The 14,006-nt window shown below is 42.4% G+C and overlaps 1 protein-coding gene across 3 annotated transcripts in view; it reads right to left on the reverse strand.

Moving 5' to 3' along the window:
• Positions 1–8,579, reverse strand: part of CCNT2 (cyclin T2) — a 96,889-nt gene extending 88,310 nt beyond the window's left edge. For 2 of the 3 annotated variants that reach the window (XM_030210905.1, XM_030210906.1), the window contains exons 1-2: positions 7,861–8,579; positions 7,198–7,279 (exon numbers count right to left, since the gene is read on the reverse strand). In XM_030210905.1, coding sequence (XP_030066765.1) covers positions 7,198–7,279; positions 7,861–8,018 — 240 coding nt within the window. In that variant the 5' untranslated portion in view covers positions 8,019–8,579. Of the gene's footprint in view, positions 1–7,197; positions 7,280–7,860 lie in introns of those variants that run through there. The other variant, XM_030210907.1, reaches the window with a different exon arrangement.
• Between the last annotated feature and the right edge of the window lie 5,427 nt (positions 8,580–14,006).

Genomic DNA, 14,006 nt, shown 5'->3' on the forward strand with positions numbered 1-14,006 from the left:
ATAAAGGGATGGAACTCCTCCCATACGAAGAAAGGCTAAAGAGGTTATGGCTCTTCAGTTTGGAAAAGAGAAGACTGAGGGGGGATATGACTGAGGTCTATACAATCCTGCGTTGTATAGAACGGGTAGAAGTGAATCGCCTTTTCACTCTTTCAAAAAGTACAAAGACCAGGGGACACGATTAAATTACATGGAAATAACTTAAAAACAAACAGAGGAAATACTTTTTCACTCAAAGAATAGTTAAGCGCTGGAATTTGCTGCAGGAGGATGTGGTAACAGTAGTTAGCATATCTGGGTTTAAAAAAGGTTTGGACAAATTCCTGGAAGAAAAGTCCATAGTCTGTTATTGAGATGGAGATGGGGGAAGCCACTGCTTGTCCCAGGAATGTTGCTATTAACTGGGTTTCTGCCAGGTACTTGTGACCTGGATTGGCCACTGTTGGAAACAGGATACTGGGCTAGATGGCCCATTGGTCTGACCCAGTATAGCTATTCTTATGTACAGACTTCACCATGTCTGGTCCAACAGACTAAAACAATAAAAGTAATGCTTCTCCTTCTGGGTGTGCACATGGTGAAGTCTGTACATAAGAATAGCCATTCTGGGTCAGACCAATGGTCCATCTAGCCCAGTATCCTGTTTCCAAGCAAAACATTGCCATGTCAGGTACAGATGTTTGAATCTCTGGGAGCTTAGGAATATAAATAAAGCCTGTTTGCTTTTTATAAGGTTTGCCTCTTATTTCTATCCATCACGTTGGATTTGGTGGACGACTTGCCTTGTTGCTTTCTCATTCTTGCTTTTCTTAGGGAATGCAATGGGGAAATTAGAACTACAAATCCCTGCATGCAATGGGGTAAACCCAGAACTGGTCAACCCTGTCCTGCAAATCTGGATCCAGCTGGCAGCTTTATGTTAAGGCCCTAATTTCATGCAAGTTACTTCCTTCCTTACTCAAACTGTGGTAACCGAGTGCTGCAGGTTAGTAAATATTGCATTATTCCTGTGATTGGGAACAGTGGTCAAAATGGCTTCAAGCAATGAATGTCCATGTGTTTCCATCTCCCAGTAAAGGTTAAAGAGGCCAACTATTTTCACCATTGCTACTGGCAAGGCAGAAGTAACTGAAGATCATTCCTGCTCCTTTTCCACCCAGGAAATCTGCCAGACAGTGGGGTCTAGGAAAAGCCCACAGTTGGGGTTTTTTGGGGGTCAGAAGAGGACTAAGTTGATGGGAAAGGAGTAGTAACTCAGGGGCCCTTTTACTAAGCTACGGTAAAAGGGGCCCTGAGCTAGCAGTGGAAGTCATTTTTGCTGTGCGCCCAGGCCTCTTTTACCACAGCAGGTAAAAAGGCCAAAAAGTAAAACGTACAGGCATTAAGCTTGTATTTGCCGTGCAGTCATTTCTGGAGGGGGAGCACTTACCGTCACTGAGGTGGCAGTAAGGGCTCCTGCGCTAACCCAACAGTAACCGGGCAGCAGACAACGCTGCCCAATTACTGGGGGGGGGGGGGGGGGGGGTAATCCCCTGCAGAAAAGGCGCACGCTGGGCCAGCGGTAGTTCTGGGATGTCGCACAGCAACCCTTTAGTAAAACAGCCCCCCAGAACGTTAAGAACTTTGGCATTTACTGGTGTCTTGGAAGTGAGGCGTGAGAGCATAAGTAGGCACACAACTACCAACTAGAGAAGGTCTGTCCAAGTTTAGTTCTAAGGGTTTCAAAAAGGTCAGATTTTCAGGATATTCCTAATGAACATGCAAGAAATTTGCATATAGTAGAGGCAGTGAGAAGGCTAATCTCTCACATTCATAAGGGATAACCTAAAAATCTGGCCTGTTTGCCACCCTCAGTGCTGAATTTGGACAAGCCTGGCCCACAGCACTTCTCAAAAACCCTTTACAACAAATCACACAAGCAAAATGAGCACTGGCAAGTTAACGACAATTCTTGAAGTGTAATTAACAACCGTGACTTAACAGATTTTGACATTAAATGTGATTCACATTAAACAACCTACCTACTGATGACCTACTTTACAAGTATTTGAATGTAACACGGCTCTTCTGCTATTTTGCAAGCATTGGCCTGATTTAGAGCCATATTAGTAGTAATGTAGAAATGTGTTACTAGTGCGCAATAACATGCTTTTAATGCATGTTGAGCAGCAATTTCAGCATTTTTACATGTTATTACAGCTCACTAAATGGTTTCAAAAAATAATTGGGATAGCGAAATAAGTTCTTTCTAAAACTAGTTTTTCATCTTTTCAGATCCAATTACCTAGATTAATATAATTTTATTCCACTATTTCCTTTTAGCAAATACACCGATAGCCTAAAGTTAATTGTTTCTTGGAGTACACCTCCCCATAACAAAAAAAAAAAACAATGAGTGGCTTACGTGCAGAACAAAATTATTAGGAGTCAGGGCAAAATGTTTTGCAGCTTTTATAAAATTGTTACATTTTTTCATCTAGATAAGTTAGGACAGCCTTCTATCTGCTCTGGATAAGCTATTCATATAAGTAGACTTGGGGCCTTGTTTACTAAGGTGTGTTAAAAATTAGCGCACACGAACCGTGTAGATACCCACAGGAATATTATGGGCGTCTACTTTAGAGCGCGCTAAAAACGCTAATGTGCCTCTAGTGCGGCTTAGTAAACAGGGCCCTTAGTAGGGTATCAACATGGACTATCGTTAACCCCAATTATTAGTAACTAGGTCTCACTGCATAAAATGGAACGTGCCAGAAAAGCACAAGAAAGTGGTAGAACAACTGCCTTAAGAGTTGCCCACATTGATAACTACACACCTTAACATTGACATGATCCTGCTAAGTTCCAGGGCTACCCCAGCTCCACTCCAGAACTACCTGCAAAATGAAGATGTGGTCTGTAAGGATATTCAGCGCCATCCTCTGAATATCCTGGTCAGCAGATATTGATATCCATCTAAGTATTTTTGAATACAAACTTGTGTACCTTTTTTTACCCCCTAGGTGATCTAGTGATCCAACTGGCTTCCTTTCATATTTTTTCGTCTGCCTTATTAAATACCAGCACATTATGCCCTTTCCTATTTTCCTTATTGGTATCCTCGTTTCACTTCAAGCTCGCTTTGATTTTTATTGCTTCTTTCAACTCATCATTTAACCAAATGGCAAATATTTGGTCTCCAACCTCCATTAACATATATAAAAAAATTCACTCTCATAGGGTGAGCTGAATAAAAATTCTCAGGAGGAAAAAGCCTCAGAAATTTTACAAGCACTCTAATTTTGCTGGTATTTTTCTCTTTTAATCATTGGAGTAACAACATCTCTTTACAGACCATAACTCAGTATCTCACTTGATTTTATTTCAATATTGTGATCCAAATTCTTATTGTTCTTTTATTTCAAAAAAAGGAACTTAAATACTAATCTGTATCAGAGGTCTACCATGAGAAGTTTTATCCAGCTTACCCTATAAAGAGTGATTATGGGGCTCATTTTCAAAACAGAAAAATATCCAAAATATTGCTTAAATTGGCAAATGGCCATCTTTCTCAGAAAAATGTCCAAATCGCAATTTTCAAAACTCATATTTGGGACTTTTTTTCTGTACTTTGTCTAAATCGCAAGGGGATGTGTTTTGGCCAGGACTAGAACAGGCATATGATTTGGACGTTTTTCTGCGATAATGGAATATGGTCAAAATGTCCAGGCCAAAAAAGGACACTTATCTAGACCTGTTTCAATAATGACCAAGTGCTAAAAAGGATCCAAACTGACCAGATGACAATTGGAGGAATAAAGGCATGACACCCCCTCCTACTCCCCTAAGAGGTGAAACTGACAGTACATACCAGGCTCTATGACAGCAGCAGATATAAAAGAACAGCAAGCAGGTCCCTGGAGTAGCCTAGTGGTCAGTACAGTGGACTGTAGAGAAGGTGATCTAGGGCCATAGCACCTTGTGGAGGAAAGTAATCTTTCCAAAAATCACAAAATACCTACTGTACCTACATATAGGTGACAGCTGCAGGCTTAAAGGTTATTGTAGTGGTGTACAGTTGGGTACAGCACATTTTTTTCCGATTCCTGATGGGTTCACCATACAATATAAGGGGGTTATGGTGAGCTATGTACCTGGGACCTTTTATGTGAAGTCCATTGTGGTTTTTTTTTGTTTGTTACATTTGTACCCCGCGCTTTCCCACTCATGGCAGGCTCAATGCGGCTTACATGGGGCAACGGAGGGTTAAGTGACTTGCCCAGAGTCACAAGGAGCTGCCTGTGCCTGAAGTGGGAATCGAACTCAGTTTCTCAGTTCCCCAGGACCAAAGTCCACCACCCTAACCACTAGGCCACTCCTCCACTCCAAAGAGAAACTTGTGAAAAACCGGAATTAAATTGAGCAATAGAATTGGTATTGGAGATGGTAAAATAATTTGAATGTCGTCCGCATAGCTAAAGGGAGTGCAACCATAGTTCTGGATAACGGTGAGCAAGGGTGAAAGAAAGATAGGGGTAGGGTAGGGGAAAGGATAGGGGAAGTGAGGCCGTAGTAGTGCGGTTCAAGGAAAGTTTTTTTTTTTTTTTGTGTTACATTTGTACCACGCGCTTTCCCACTCATGGCAGGCTCAATGCGGCTTACATGGGGCAATGGAGGGTTAAGTGACTTGCCCAGAGTCACAAGGGAATCAAACTCAGTTCCTCAGGACCAAAGTCCACCACCCTAACCAGTGTGGCTAGTCCACTAAGAATCCCAGCCCCCAGTCATCCGAATGTCTTATTTTCGTGCATTTTTCCCTAGAACTTTTCTTTCAAAAACAGTACTAGAAGATAGAGGCACCAAGCACAAAAACATCTAGAAAACTGATTTTCAAAACAAAAAAGGCCATTTTCTGGTTTGAAATATTTCTAAACTATAGCATTACATCCCATGTGGTTTACAATAACATACCACTTAAAAGAGTAGTGAAACCAGCAAGGCACCTCCAATGACAACAGGAAGACGGAGATACAGTGGGGTAAAACTGGATAATAAAGTTTTTCCACTGTATCTCCGTCTTCCTATTGTTGTTGGAGGTGCTTTGCTGGTCTCACATAGTGGACCACAGTCTCCTGCAGTTCTTCTCTTACAATAACATACATAAGTTTCTAAAATAAAACACATCTCTTCAAGTATGTATTTGCTCTCGGTGCACATTCTCTGCAATTCAGGGTACAACACTAGGCATTTTAAGTCATTCTATTTTCTCATGTACAGAAATGAATTAAACATTTTTTATTTTAGATTAGCTTTTGAGAGCTTAAATTTCCTCCCTCAGATCAGGACAATGTAAGTAAGAGACAGCTATACTACTAGAATATACAAGTAAATGATAAGAGTATTCCAATGATAGTCTGAAGGACCTGAACTAGGGAATTTCAACTCTCAAAAATTAAGTAAAAATGTATTTAGTCAGTCCAATAAAAAGATACCATCTTATTAATTGATCGACTTATTTGTATACATTGATGTTGACCAACAACCCTATATCTGTTTTATCAGTTCACACCGGTTTAACATTTTATTATTGTTTACATCAGGGTAATTTCAATTCTGAATGCATAGGAGGCATATTTTCAAAGCATTTAAACTTACAAAGTTACATGGAGGGGCATAATCGAATGGGGCCGGCCATCTCTAATGACGGCCCCATAAAGCGGCGTACCCGACCGTATTATCGAAACAAGATGGCCAGCCATCTTTCGTTTCAATAATATGGTCGGGGACGCCCAAATCTCAACATTTGGACCGGCCTTAGAGATAGCCTCCATCGGTTTTCGCCGATAATGGAAACTAATGGCGGCCATCTCAAAGCCAGCCAAATCCAAGCCATTTGGTCGTGGGAGGAGCAAGCATTTGTAGTGCACTGGTCCCCCTCACATGCCAGGACACCAACCGGGCACCCTAGGGGGCACTGCAGTGGACATCACAAATTGCTCCCAGCTGCACAGCTCCCTTACCTTGGGTGCTGAGCCCCCCAAAACTCATAACTGTACACCACTACCATAGCCCTTAGGGATGAAGGGGGCACCTACATGTGGGTACAGTGGGTTTTGGAGGGCTCCCAATTACCACCACAAGTGTAACAGGTGGGGGGGGGGGGGGGGGGGGGGGATGGGCCTGGGTCCGCCTGCCTGAAGTGCACTGCACCCACTAAAAACTGCTCCAGGGACCTGCATACTGCTGTCATGGAGCTGGATATGATATTTGAGGCTGGCAAAAAAAATGTATTTAAATAATTTTTTTGGGTGGGAGGGGGTTGGTGACCACTGGGGGAGTAAAGGGAGATGATTCCCTCTGGTGGTCATCTAGTCAGTTTGGGCACCTTTTTGAGCCTTGGTCATGAACAAAAAGGGACCAAGTCGGCCAAATGCTCGTCAGGGCCGGCCTTCTTTTTTCAATTATCGGCCGAGGACAGCCAATCTCTTAACCACGCCCCGCCTTTGGTACACTGCCAACATGCCCCCTTGACCTTTGGCCAGCCCTGCACTGGAAAGCAGTTGAAGCCGGCCAAAATCGGCTTTTGATTATACCAATTTGGCCGGCTTTAGGAGAAGGCCGGCCATCTCCCGATTGTAACTTGTAACCACTCGCCTCCACCTACCCTCCTCTCTTCCTTCCCGTTCACATTAATTGATTTGACTTGCTTACTTTATTTATTTTTTGTCTATTAGATTGTAAGCTCTTTGAGCAGGGACTGTCTTTCTTCTATGTTTGTGCAGCGTTGCGTATGCCTTGTAGCGCTATAGAAATGCTAAATAGTAGTAGTAGTAGTAATGGCCGCCCTTCTCCTTCGAAAATACGCAGGATTGTAACCTATGCAACTTTGAAGTCTAAATGCTTTGAAAATATGCTACTATGGGGCTCATTTTCAAAGCACTTAGCATTACTAAGTTTCATGAACTTAGTAAGTGTAAGTGCTTTGAAAATATGCCTCTATGGAACTTAAACCCATAGGTAAAGTATGACGGAGACATTCAAACTTCTCAGGCATGAATCAACTACTGAGCAATAATACACTTACTTTAGAATTTTGAGTCTGAAATAATGACATTAGGTAATAAATTAACGTACACCTACATCATGGTCCCTCTAACATCCTAGAAAACATTTGTTCCCTACTTCGCCAGTACTGTGTATTAAAAAAAAAATACTTACATTTCTGTGAAATTTTGTGAAGGAATGGTGCATGTAAAACCTGTGCATGTAAACTATTGCCGTATTTATTGTCAGTTGAGATCTAAAAGCATCATTCAGGAAAGTTTCACGAAACTCCAAAGTGAAAGAAAAGACGTACGGGCACAAGCACAATTCTAAACGTTTGAAGCCAGAAAATGGAGCAAGCCGACCCAACCTGTAAGTTTTAACAATGAACACACAATCCTGGCGCATGACGAACTCAGCTCTTCCGGCACTACGCAATACAACACACAATATATATAAGGCAGAAAATTTTTACCTACATAAAAGCAGTCACAACTCTAATACCTGAACAAATATGCCCTCACCTCTCAACTCCTTCTGATTAAAAAAATCCCCCCCACCACGTTAAGATAAGAACTGAAAACAAAGGACACGTAAGACCAAACTTACATCCTGGTCGCCCCTCCCATAACCTTTTTCTTCACCAAAGAATGTTATTCTACTGCCTAATCGTAACAACATAAGAACAGAACAAGCAAAATAAATAAACATAATACTTTAACAGGCCACACCATCGTCTAAGCCTCATCAGCGCTCTCCGCCATCATCAAACCCGGCTCTCCACCCCACGGCCCAACGTTCCCTTCTCACACGCTTCCCGGAAAAAAAAAAGGATACACATTAAGGCGCTGCCCCATGTCTTGGATGAGATTGGCCGCTTGCTGTCTGTACGAGAGCTCCTTATCAGCTTCCACCCCGCAGCGACGGGATGGTGTACTCTCCAACTGCTCCCGGGTGAAGAACCATCGAGAAGCCGATCCACCGCAGGCCGCCATGACACTTCCACGAAGCGGCCAGAGGACAGGCGAGCGCCAGCAGCAACCCAGCCGAACCCTTCGCGTCACAATCACCGGAAGTCGTCGCCGGGCGACCGGAATCCAACATGGGGCCGTCTGGGAGTTGCAGTCTGCTGCGAGGCCTACAGGAAAGCAAACAGCAGTATCCGGTAGACACGAGTTTGTTATGCGAGAATGGGCACAGTGGCGGCTGGCGGGAAAACTAGGCGACTGATTTACCCGACTTGTGAGCTACGTGTGGGGGTGCTGCAACTGATTTTTTTTTTTGTCTTTTAAAGTTTGAAGTGGCAAAGCAGAAGTCGTTCTCAAACTTGTGTAAAAAGCATTTCCTTGTATATGCAGGATCGGGAAAATTTGCATGACAGAGAGGAAGGAGGTATTTTATACAGAAAGGAATTAGTAACATGTTAATATAGGGTTATCAACATTTCAATACCGTCTTCGGGCTGTGTTATCAGTTGTTGACCGGTAGTCCTTTTTATCAAGGTTCTGAAACAGGGCTTTTCTACATGTATTAAATTAAAAAGAAAAGTTATTTCGACTCTCTTGGGGCCGGTGTTAAAACATCACGCAAGGGCTCAGGCCAGAAATTTGAGAGGGGCTCTCAAATTGCACTAGCAAGCTGTTATTTCCTTTAACTTTAAACAAGATTGGGACCCCCCCTGGAGCTGTTTGTACCTCCCTCACCAGCTGAGGCTCTGCACAACCATACATTCTCCTAGCACACAAACGCCTTTCTTGTGGGCATATGTCCAACATAATTTATCTTTTCTTCTATTGCTGTTTCCCTTTCTCTTCCAAATTACCCCTCTATAGACGGTTGGATTATAGACTTCAGGGAGACTGGTTGGAGGACATGGGAAAGAAGCAACATTTTAGTATATGCAACAACAATCCTAATCTCAAATTGCAGGACACAGATAAAAAGAATACACCACCACCACCAATGCCAGGGGTTGGATATTCCTCAAATTAAAATAGTTAAAAGGGATTTGCCTCAATGTTAGTACTTCTCAGCACTTTTGACACTGTGGATCATGATATCATGCATTCATGCTAGCACGACTGACAGAAACAGATATCAATGGAACAGTACTTGCTTGGTTCAGATCCTATCTATCAGACAGGCAACAATCCATAATGTTTGGCAGCAACTCATCACCACCATGGACACTGACCTGCAGGTTACCACAAGAATCGATACTGTCACCCATTCTGTTCAATATCTACCTCAAGCCACTTGCCGAGCTGATTTGGTCAATAGATACTCAATTCTACATCTATGCGGATGATGTGCAGCTACTCATACCCATTGAACCTGACTTACTTACAGCCTTGAATAAACTGATTACCTGTCTAACACCAATTCAAGAATGGGCAAAACACATCAAACTTTGCCTGAACCCAAGTAAAACCGAGTTTCTCTGGGTCCCTAACACAAGTGGATACGTACCTGACATCAAAATCCCTTTTGGGAAGTACGAACTCTCCCTCAAATCACAAGTCAGGAACCTTGGAATACAGTTAGATTCAAATCCCCAAATCCAAGCAACCTTCAAGAGCTGCTTCTACTATTTGCGACTGCTATGCTGCCTCTCTCCTTACATCGAGAATGTAAATCTTCTCCCAGTTGTACATGCCATGATAACATCAAGACTGGATTACTGCAATGCACTATAAAGGGCCTGCACCAGCTCCAGTTGATTCAGAATGCAGCACCCCACTAAAGCTGCCGTGTGTCTCTTCCATCATCCTTTCTCTCACTGGACTCTGGTTTACTGCATTTCCAATGGACACCTTTACATCACTGCACTTCTCAAGCGGATGCCCACATCTTGCATTTTTGACTCCATTCTTTTTCACTGTCTTTTCCCCCTTTTTTTTCTCACTAGTCACTTTTTCAGTTACATTTTTTGGCGGAATGTTTACATTGCTGCATTGATATACTCGTTCTTTTTATTTTCATCTTTTTTCCTTTGTTTTCTATTAACGTTTTTAGTTATATTTTTCTTCTACACGGTTTCCGTTCTGCCCCATTTCCTTCTATGGTGTCACCACTTGGTTTCTGCTATGGTTACTGACCTTTGTCTTGTTCTTCATAACCTAACCCAATACATTACATTTGTCAACACACCTAGGTGAAGTGTCTTTTTTTCTCTCTCTCTCCTTTCCAACAACTTTGCAGAGCCTATATTTGTCCCTTGTAAGTTACTAAATATCCATATATGACCCACTTTGTTATCCCCATAACTGCCATTATCATGTTGTTTATGTGAATTTTATAGAACCTGTATCTGCATCATTAGTTACCTTTTGCTTTTTTGTATAAATAGGTATCTACTTTGCTTATTATATTTGTATGTTGTCTTGGAAACATCAGCTATGCTTGTACAATGAGCATCACGAGGTTAGATATATCTTAGTTTTGCTTTATTATATACATCATATATTTTATTTATCATTTGTTTTCCCCCATTGTATTTCTGTATCCCCAGTCAGCTTGTTTTAAAGTATGCAAGCACCAATTACATATTTATTATTTATTTTTTAAAATTATTTATTTTTATGAAAAATACTCTTGTATCCTTTCAAATATGCCTCTTGTTGTTGTATTCACTGTTATTTATTCTTTTATTTACATTTTTATATTTAAATTTTATATATTTTTTAATATGTGTTTTGTATTTTATGATATACATGTTTACATAAGTATTGTATATGTTGTAGAATCCTGAAGCAGGCATTCTCACGCCAAAACACAGCAGCTATGTTGAGTCTTTTAAGTTGTTCCAATAAAGATCATCTTTTTGAATTAACGTCTCCTGTGATCCTTTGGAAGAGCCTTTCTACCCTACTCCTTGGACTCTCTCTTGAGGACTGATATGGAGGGGCATAATCGAAAGGGGCGCCCAAGTTTTCCTGAGGACGTCCTCGCAGGATGTCCTGGTGAAGGGGCGGGGAAACCCGTATTATCGAAACAAGATGGGTGTCCATCTTTCGTTTCAATAATACGGTCGGGGACGCCCAAATCGCAAAATTTAGGTTGACCTTAGAGATGGTCGTCCCCTATTTTCGGCCATAATGGAAACCGAGGACGCCCATCTCAGAAACGACCAAATCCAAGCCCTTTGGTCGTGGGAGGAGCCAGCATTTGTAGTGCACTGGTTCCCCTGACATGCCAAGACACCAACCGAGCACCCTAGGGGGCATTGCAGTGGACTTCATAAATTGCTCCCAGGTACATAGCTCCCTTACCTTGTGTGCTGAGCTCCCCAAAACCCACTCCCCACAACTGTACACCACTACCATAGCCCTTATGGGTGAAGGGGGGCACCTAGATGTGGGTACAATGGGTTTTGGGTGGGTTTTGAAGGGCTCACATTTACCACCACAAGTGTAACAGGTAGGGGAGGGGATGGGCCTGGCTCCGCCTGCACTGTACCCACTAAGACTGCTACAGGGACCTGCATACTGCTGTGATGGAGCTGGGTATGATATTTGAGGCTGGAAAAATAATTTTAAAAATTTGTTTTGAGGGTGAGAGGGGGTTAGTGACCACTGGGGGAGTAAGGGGAGGTCATCCCTGATTCCCTCCGGTGGTCATCTGGTCATTTAGGGCACATTTTTGTGGCTTGGTCGTAAGAAAAAAAGGACTAGGTAAAGTCATCCAAGTGTTCGTCAGGGATGCCCTTCTTTTTTCCATTATGGGTTGAGGACACCCATGTGTTAAGCACGGCCTAGTCCCGCCTTCGCTACGCTTCCGACATGCCCCCGTGAACATTGGTCGTCCCCGTGATAGAAAGCAGTTGAGGACGCCCAAAATTGGCTTTCGATTATGCCGATTTGGGCGACCCTGTGAGAAGGACGCCTATCTTGCAATTTGTGTGGAAAGATGGGCGCCCTTCTCTTTCGAAAATAAACCTGATAGGGACTGAGTGTTCCTCCATTTTGTGTGAAGAGATTATGCATATTTACATCTCCCCGCCAGACGTTTGAAAGAAATGTTGGAAAGGCTTGACTAGCACTATGGCAGCCCAGAAGCTATCCAACAGGCACTGATGAAGAGACTAAGGAGTTACCCAAAGGTTACAAATAGAGATAATAACAAGTTACAAGAATTAGGAGATCTCCTCCTGGAACTGGAAGCCATCAAAGCTGATCCAAAACCTTCCAGGCCTATGCTACTTGGATACAGCTTGGAGCATAAACAAAATTAAAAGAAAGCTGGCGTATGACATAAGAAAGAAAGGTCATCATTAGGCACAAAGTATAAAGAGGACAACCAAGAGACGTTTCCTCCCTTCACAGTCTTTGTGAAGTTTATCTGAGATTTAACAAAGAGGAGAAATGATCTTGGTTTCATAGTTGATAAACCTGAAGCAGGCAAGACAGGCTACTTCCTGAATGAAAGACCAGGCAAGAAGTACGGTAACATCAAGAAGCCTATAGCTGTACACATGACAGATGTGTCGCCCACAGCATCCCCTACCATCTGATCGTCCTACTACAGAGAAAGTAGAGGATCCAGACCGACGGTGCCCTATATACAGTATAAGAAACCTAAACTTGTCAAGAAATGTAGAGGGTTTAGGGAGATACCCTTGAAAGTACATAAAAAACTTGAAAAATACAGAATTTTGTTACAAATGTTGCTCTTCATCTAAGCATATGGCTAAAGACTGTAAAGCAGCCATCAAGTATATGGAGTGTGACAGTGACCAGCACGTCAGCGCCTTACACCCTGACAAAAGTAAGCCTAATTCTCCAGGATCCCCAGCCTCAGAGTCAAGCCACAGCGGGGAGAAGGAGCAAGTGTCGCAACCAAACGTTACTCCAAACTGTACACAATCATGAGGAGGAGGCTGCAGTAGAACCTCTCCTACAGCTCAGCAGTACTCTCAGTCCAACACATAGTAAAAGAGACAGTACTGAGAGGGGGCCACTGCTGCTGGAGGTCTGCAAGTAAGCTGAGAGACAACAACTGTATAATGTCCTACCTCCTCCCCTTAGGATTATCCAATCAGAGCATGGGAGAGGAAGCAGAGGTAGGGACACTGCAAAGCTTGCTGCTAAAAAGTGCAGGGCCTTTCTTTCCTTTCTGCTAACTAAACTCCTAGTAGAGAAAGGAGAAGCCAAAGGATGCTACGAGTCTTCTGTATAAATTAGATTCAATATCCAGTCAATGGAGAGAAAAGAAATGTCAAATGTACAGGAGACACTGGCAAAAGAGTTAAGAGAAGACAGAGGAAAGCATAAACCAAATACTAGGACCAATGTAATTAGAAAAATAAAATTATCAGACAACAAAGGTAGAAAATAATATTATTTTCTATTTTGGATTAGAATATGACAGTTTTTTGGAATATACGTTGCCAGTGCTGATCGGAGCTTGGGGTACTTGGTTGAAATTGGCTTAAAGAAGTTGTAAAACATTGGCCTACATCATGGGGGAGAATAAGATGTAGTTACAGACTACAGCTGTCAGGGTGAAAGGTAGTAGAGTGGCAGACAGATAATAACGGTAAAATATATTTATTTTAACTTTGGAAAGGTTTAAGATATTTATTTGCATTTTAAAGTAAGTTTTAATGCATTAGGTTTAATAACTTACCAGATGTATCACAATGCTTTGATTATGAATGCAATATTTTCTGCAGTACCTAGTAAATTATTTTTTGTAATGGCCTGCTTGGTGATAGGGGTGTGATGTACTCTGTAATACTTGGAATAATTTAGTGGAGGGGTGTCTATGGCCCACAGGTGCCCATTCATCTGGTCTCCATAGCCAGCCCCAGTGTGCCTTTTGTTCCCATTTTGAAATGCAGGATCTGCCATAGCAATGTGTTCTGAACCACCTCCTACCTCTTATCTTGCCTCTGGGCTGGCTCAGCACTGAGTCATTGTTTATGTTCCTGTTCATTTTTGTACAGGTGCTTCCTCCCTTGGATCCTGTGTCAGGTTTTGTTT

This window comes from Microcaecilia unicolor, chromosome 7 (genome assembly GCF_901765095.1).
Source record: "Microcaecilia unicolor chromosome 7, aMicUni1.1, whole genome shotgun sequence".
NCBI classification, from domain to species: domain Eukaryota; kingdom Metazoa; phylum Chordata; class Amphibia; order Gymnophiona; family Siphonopidae; genus Microcaecilia; species Microcaecilia unicolor.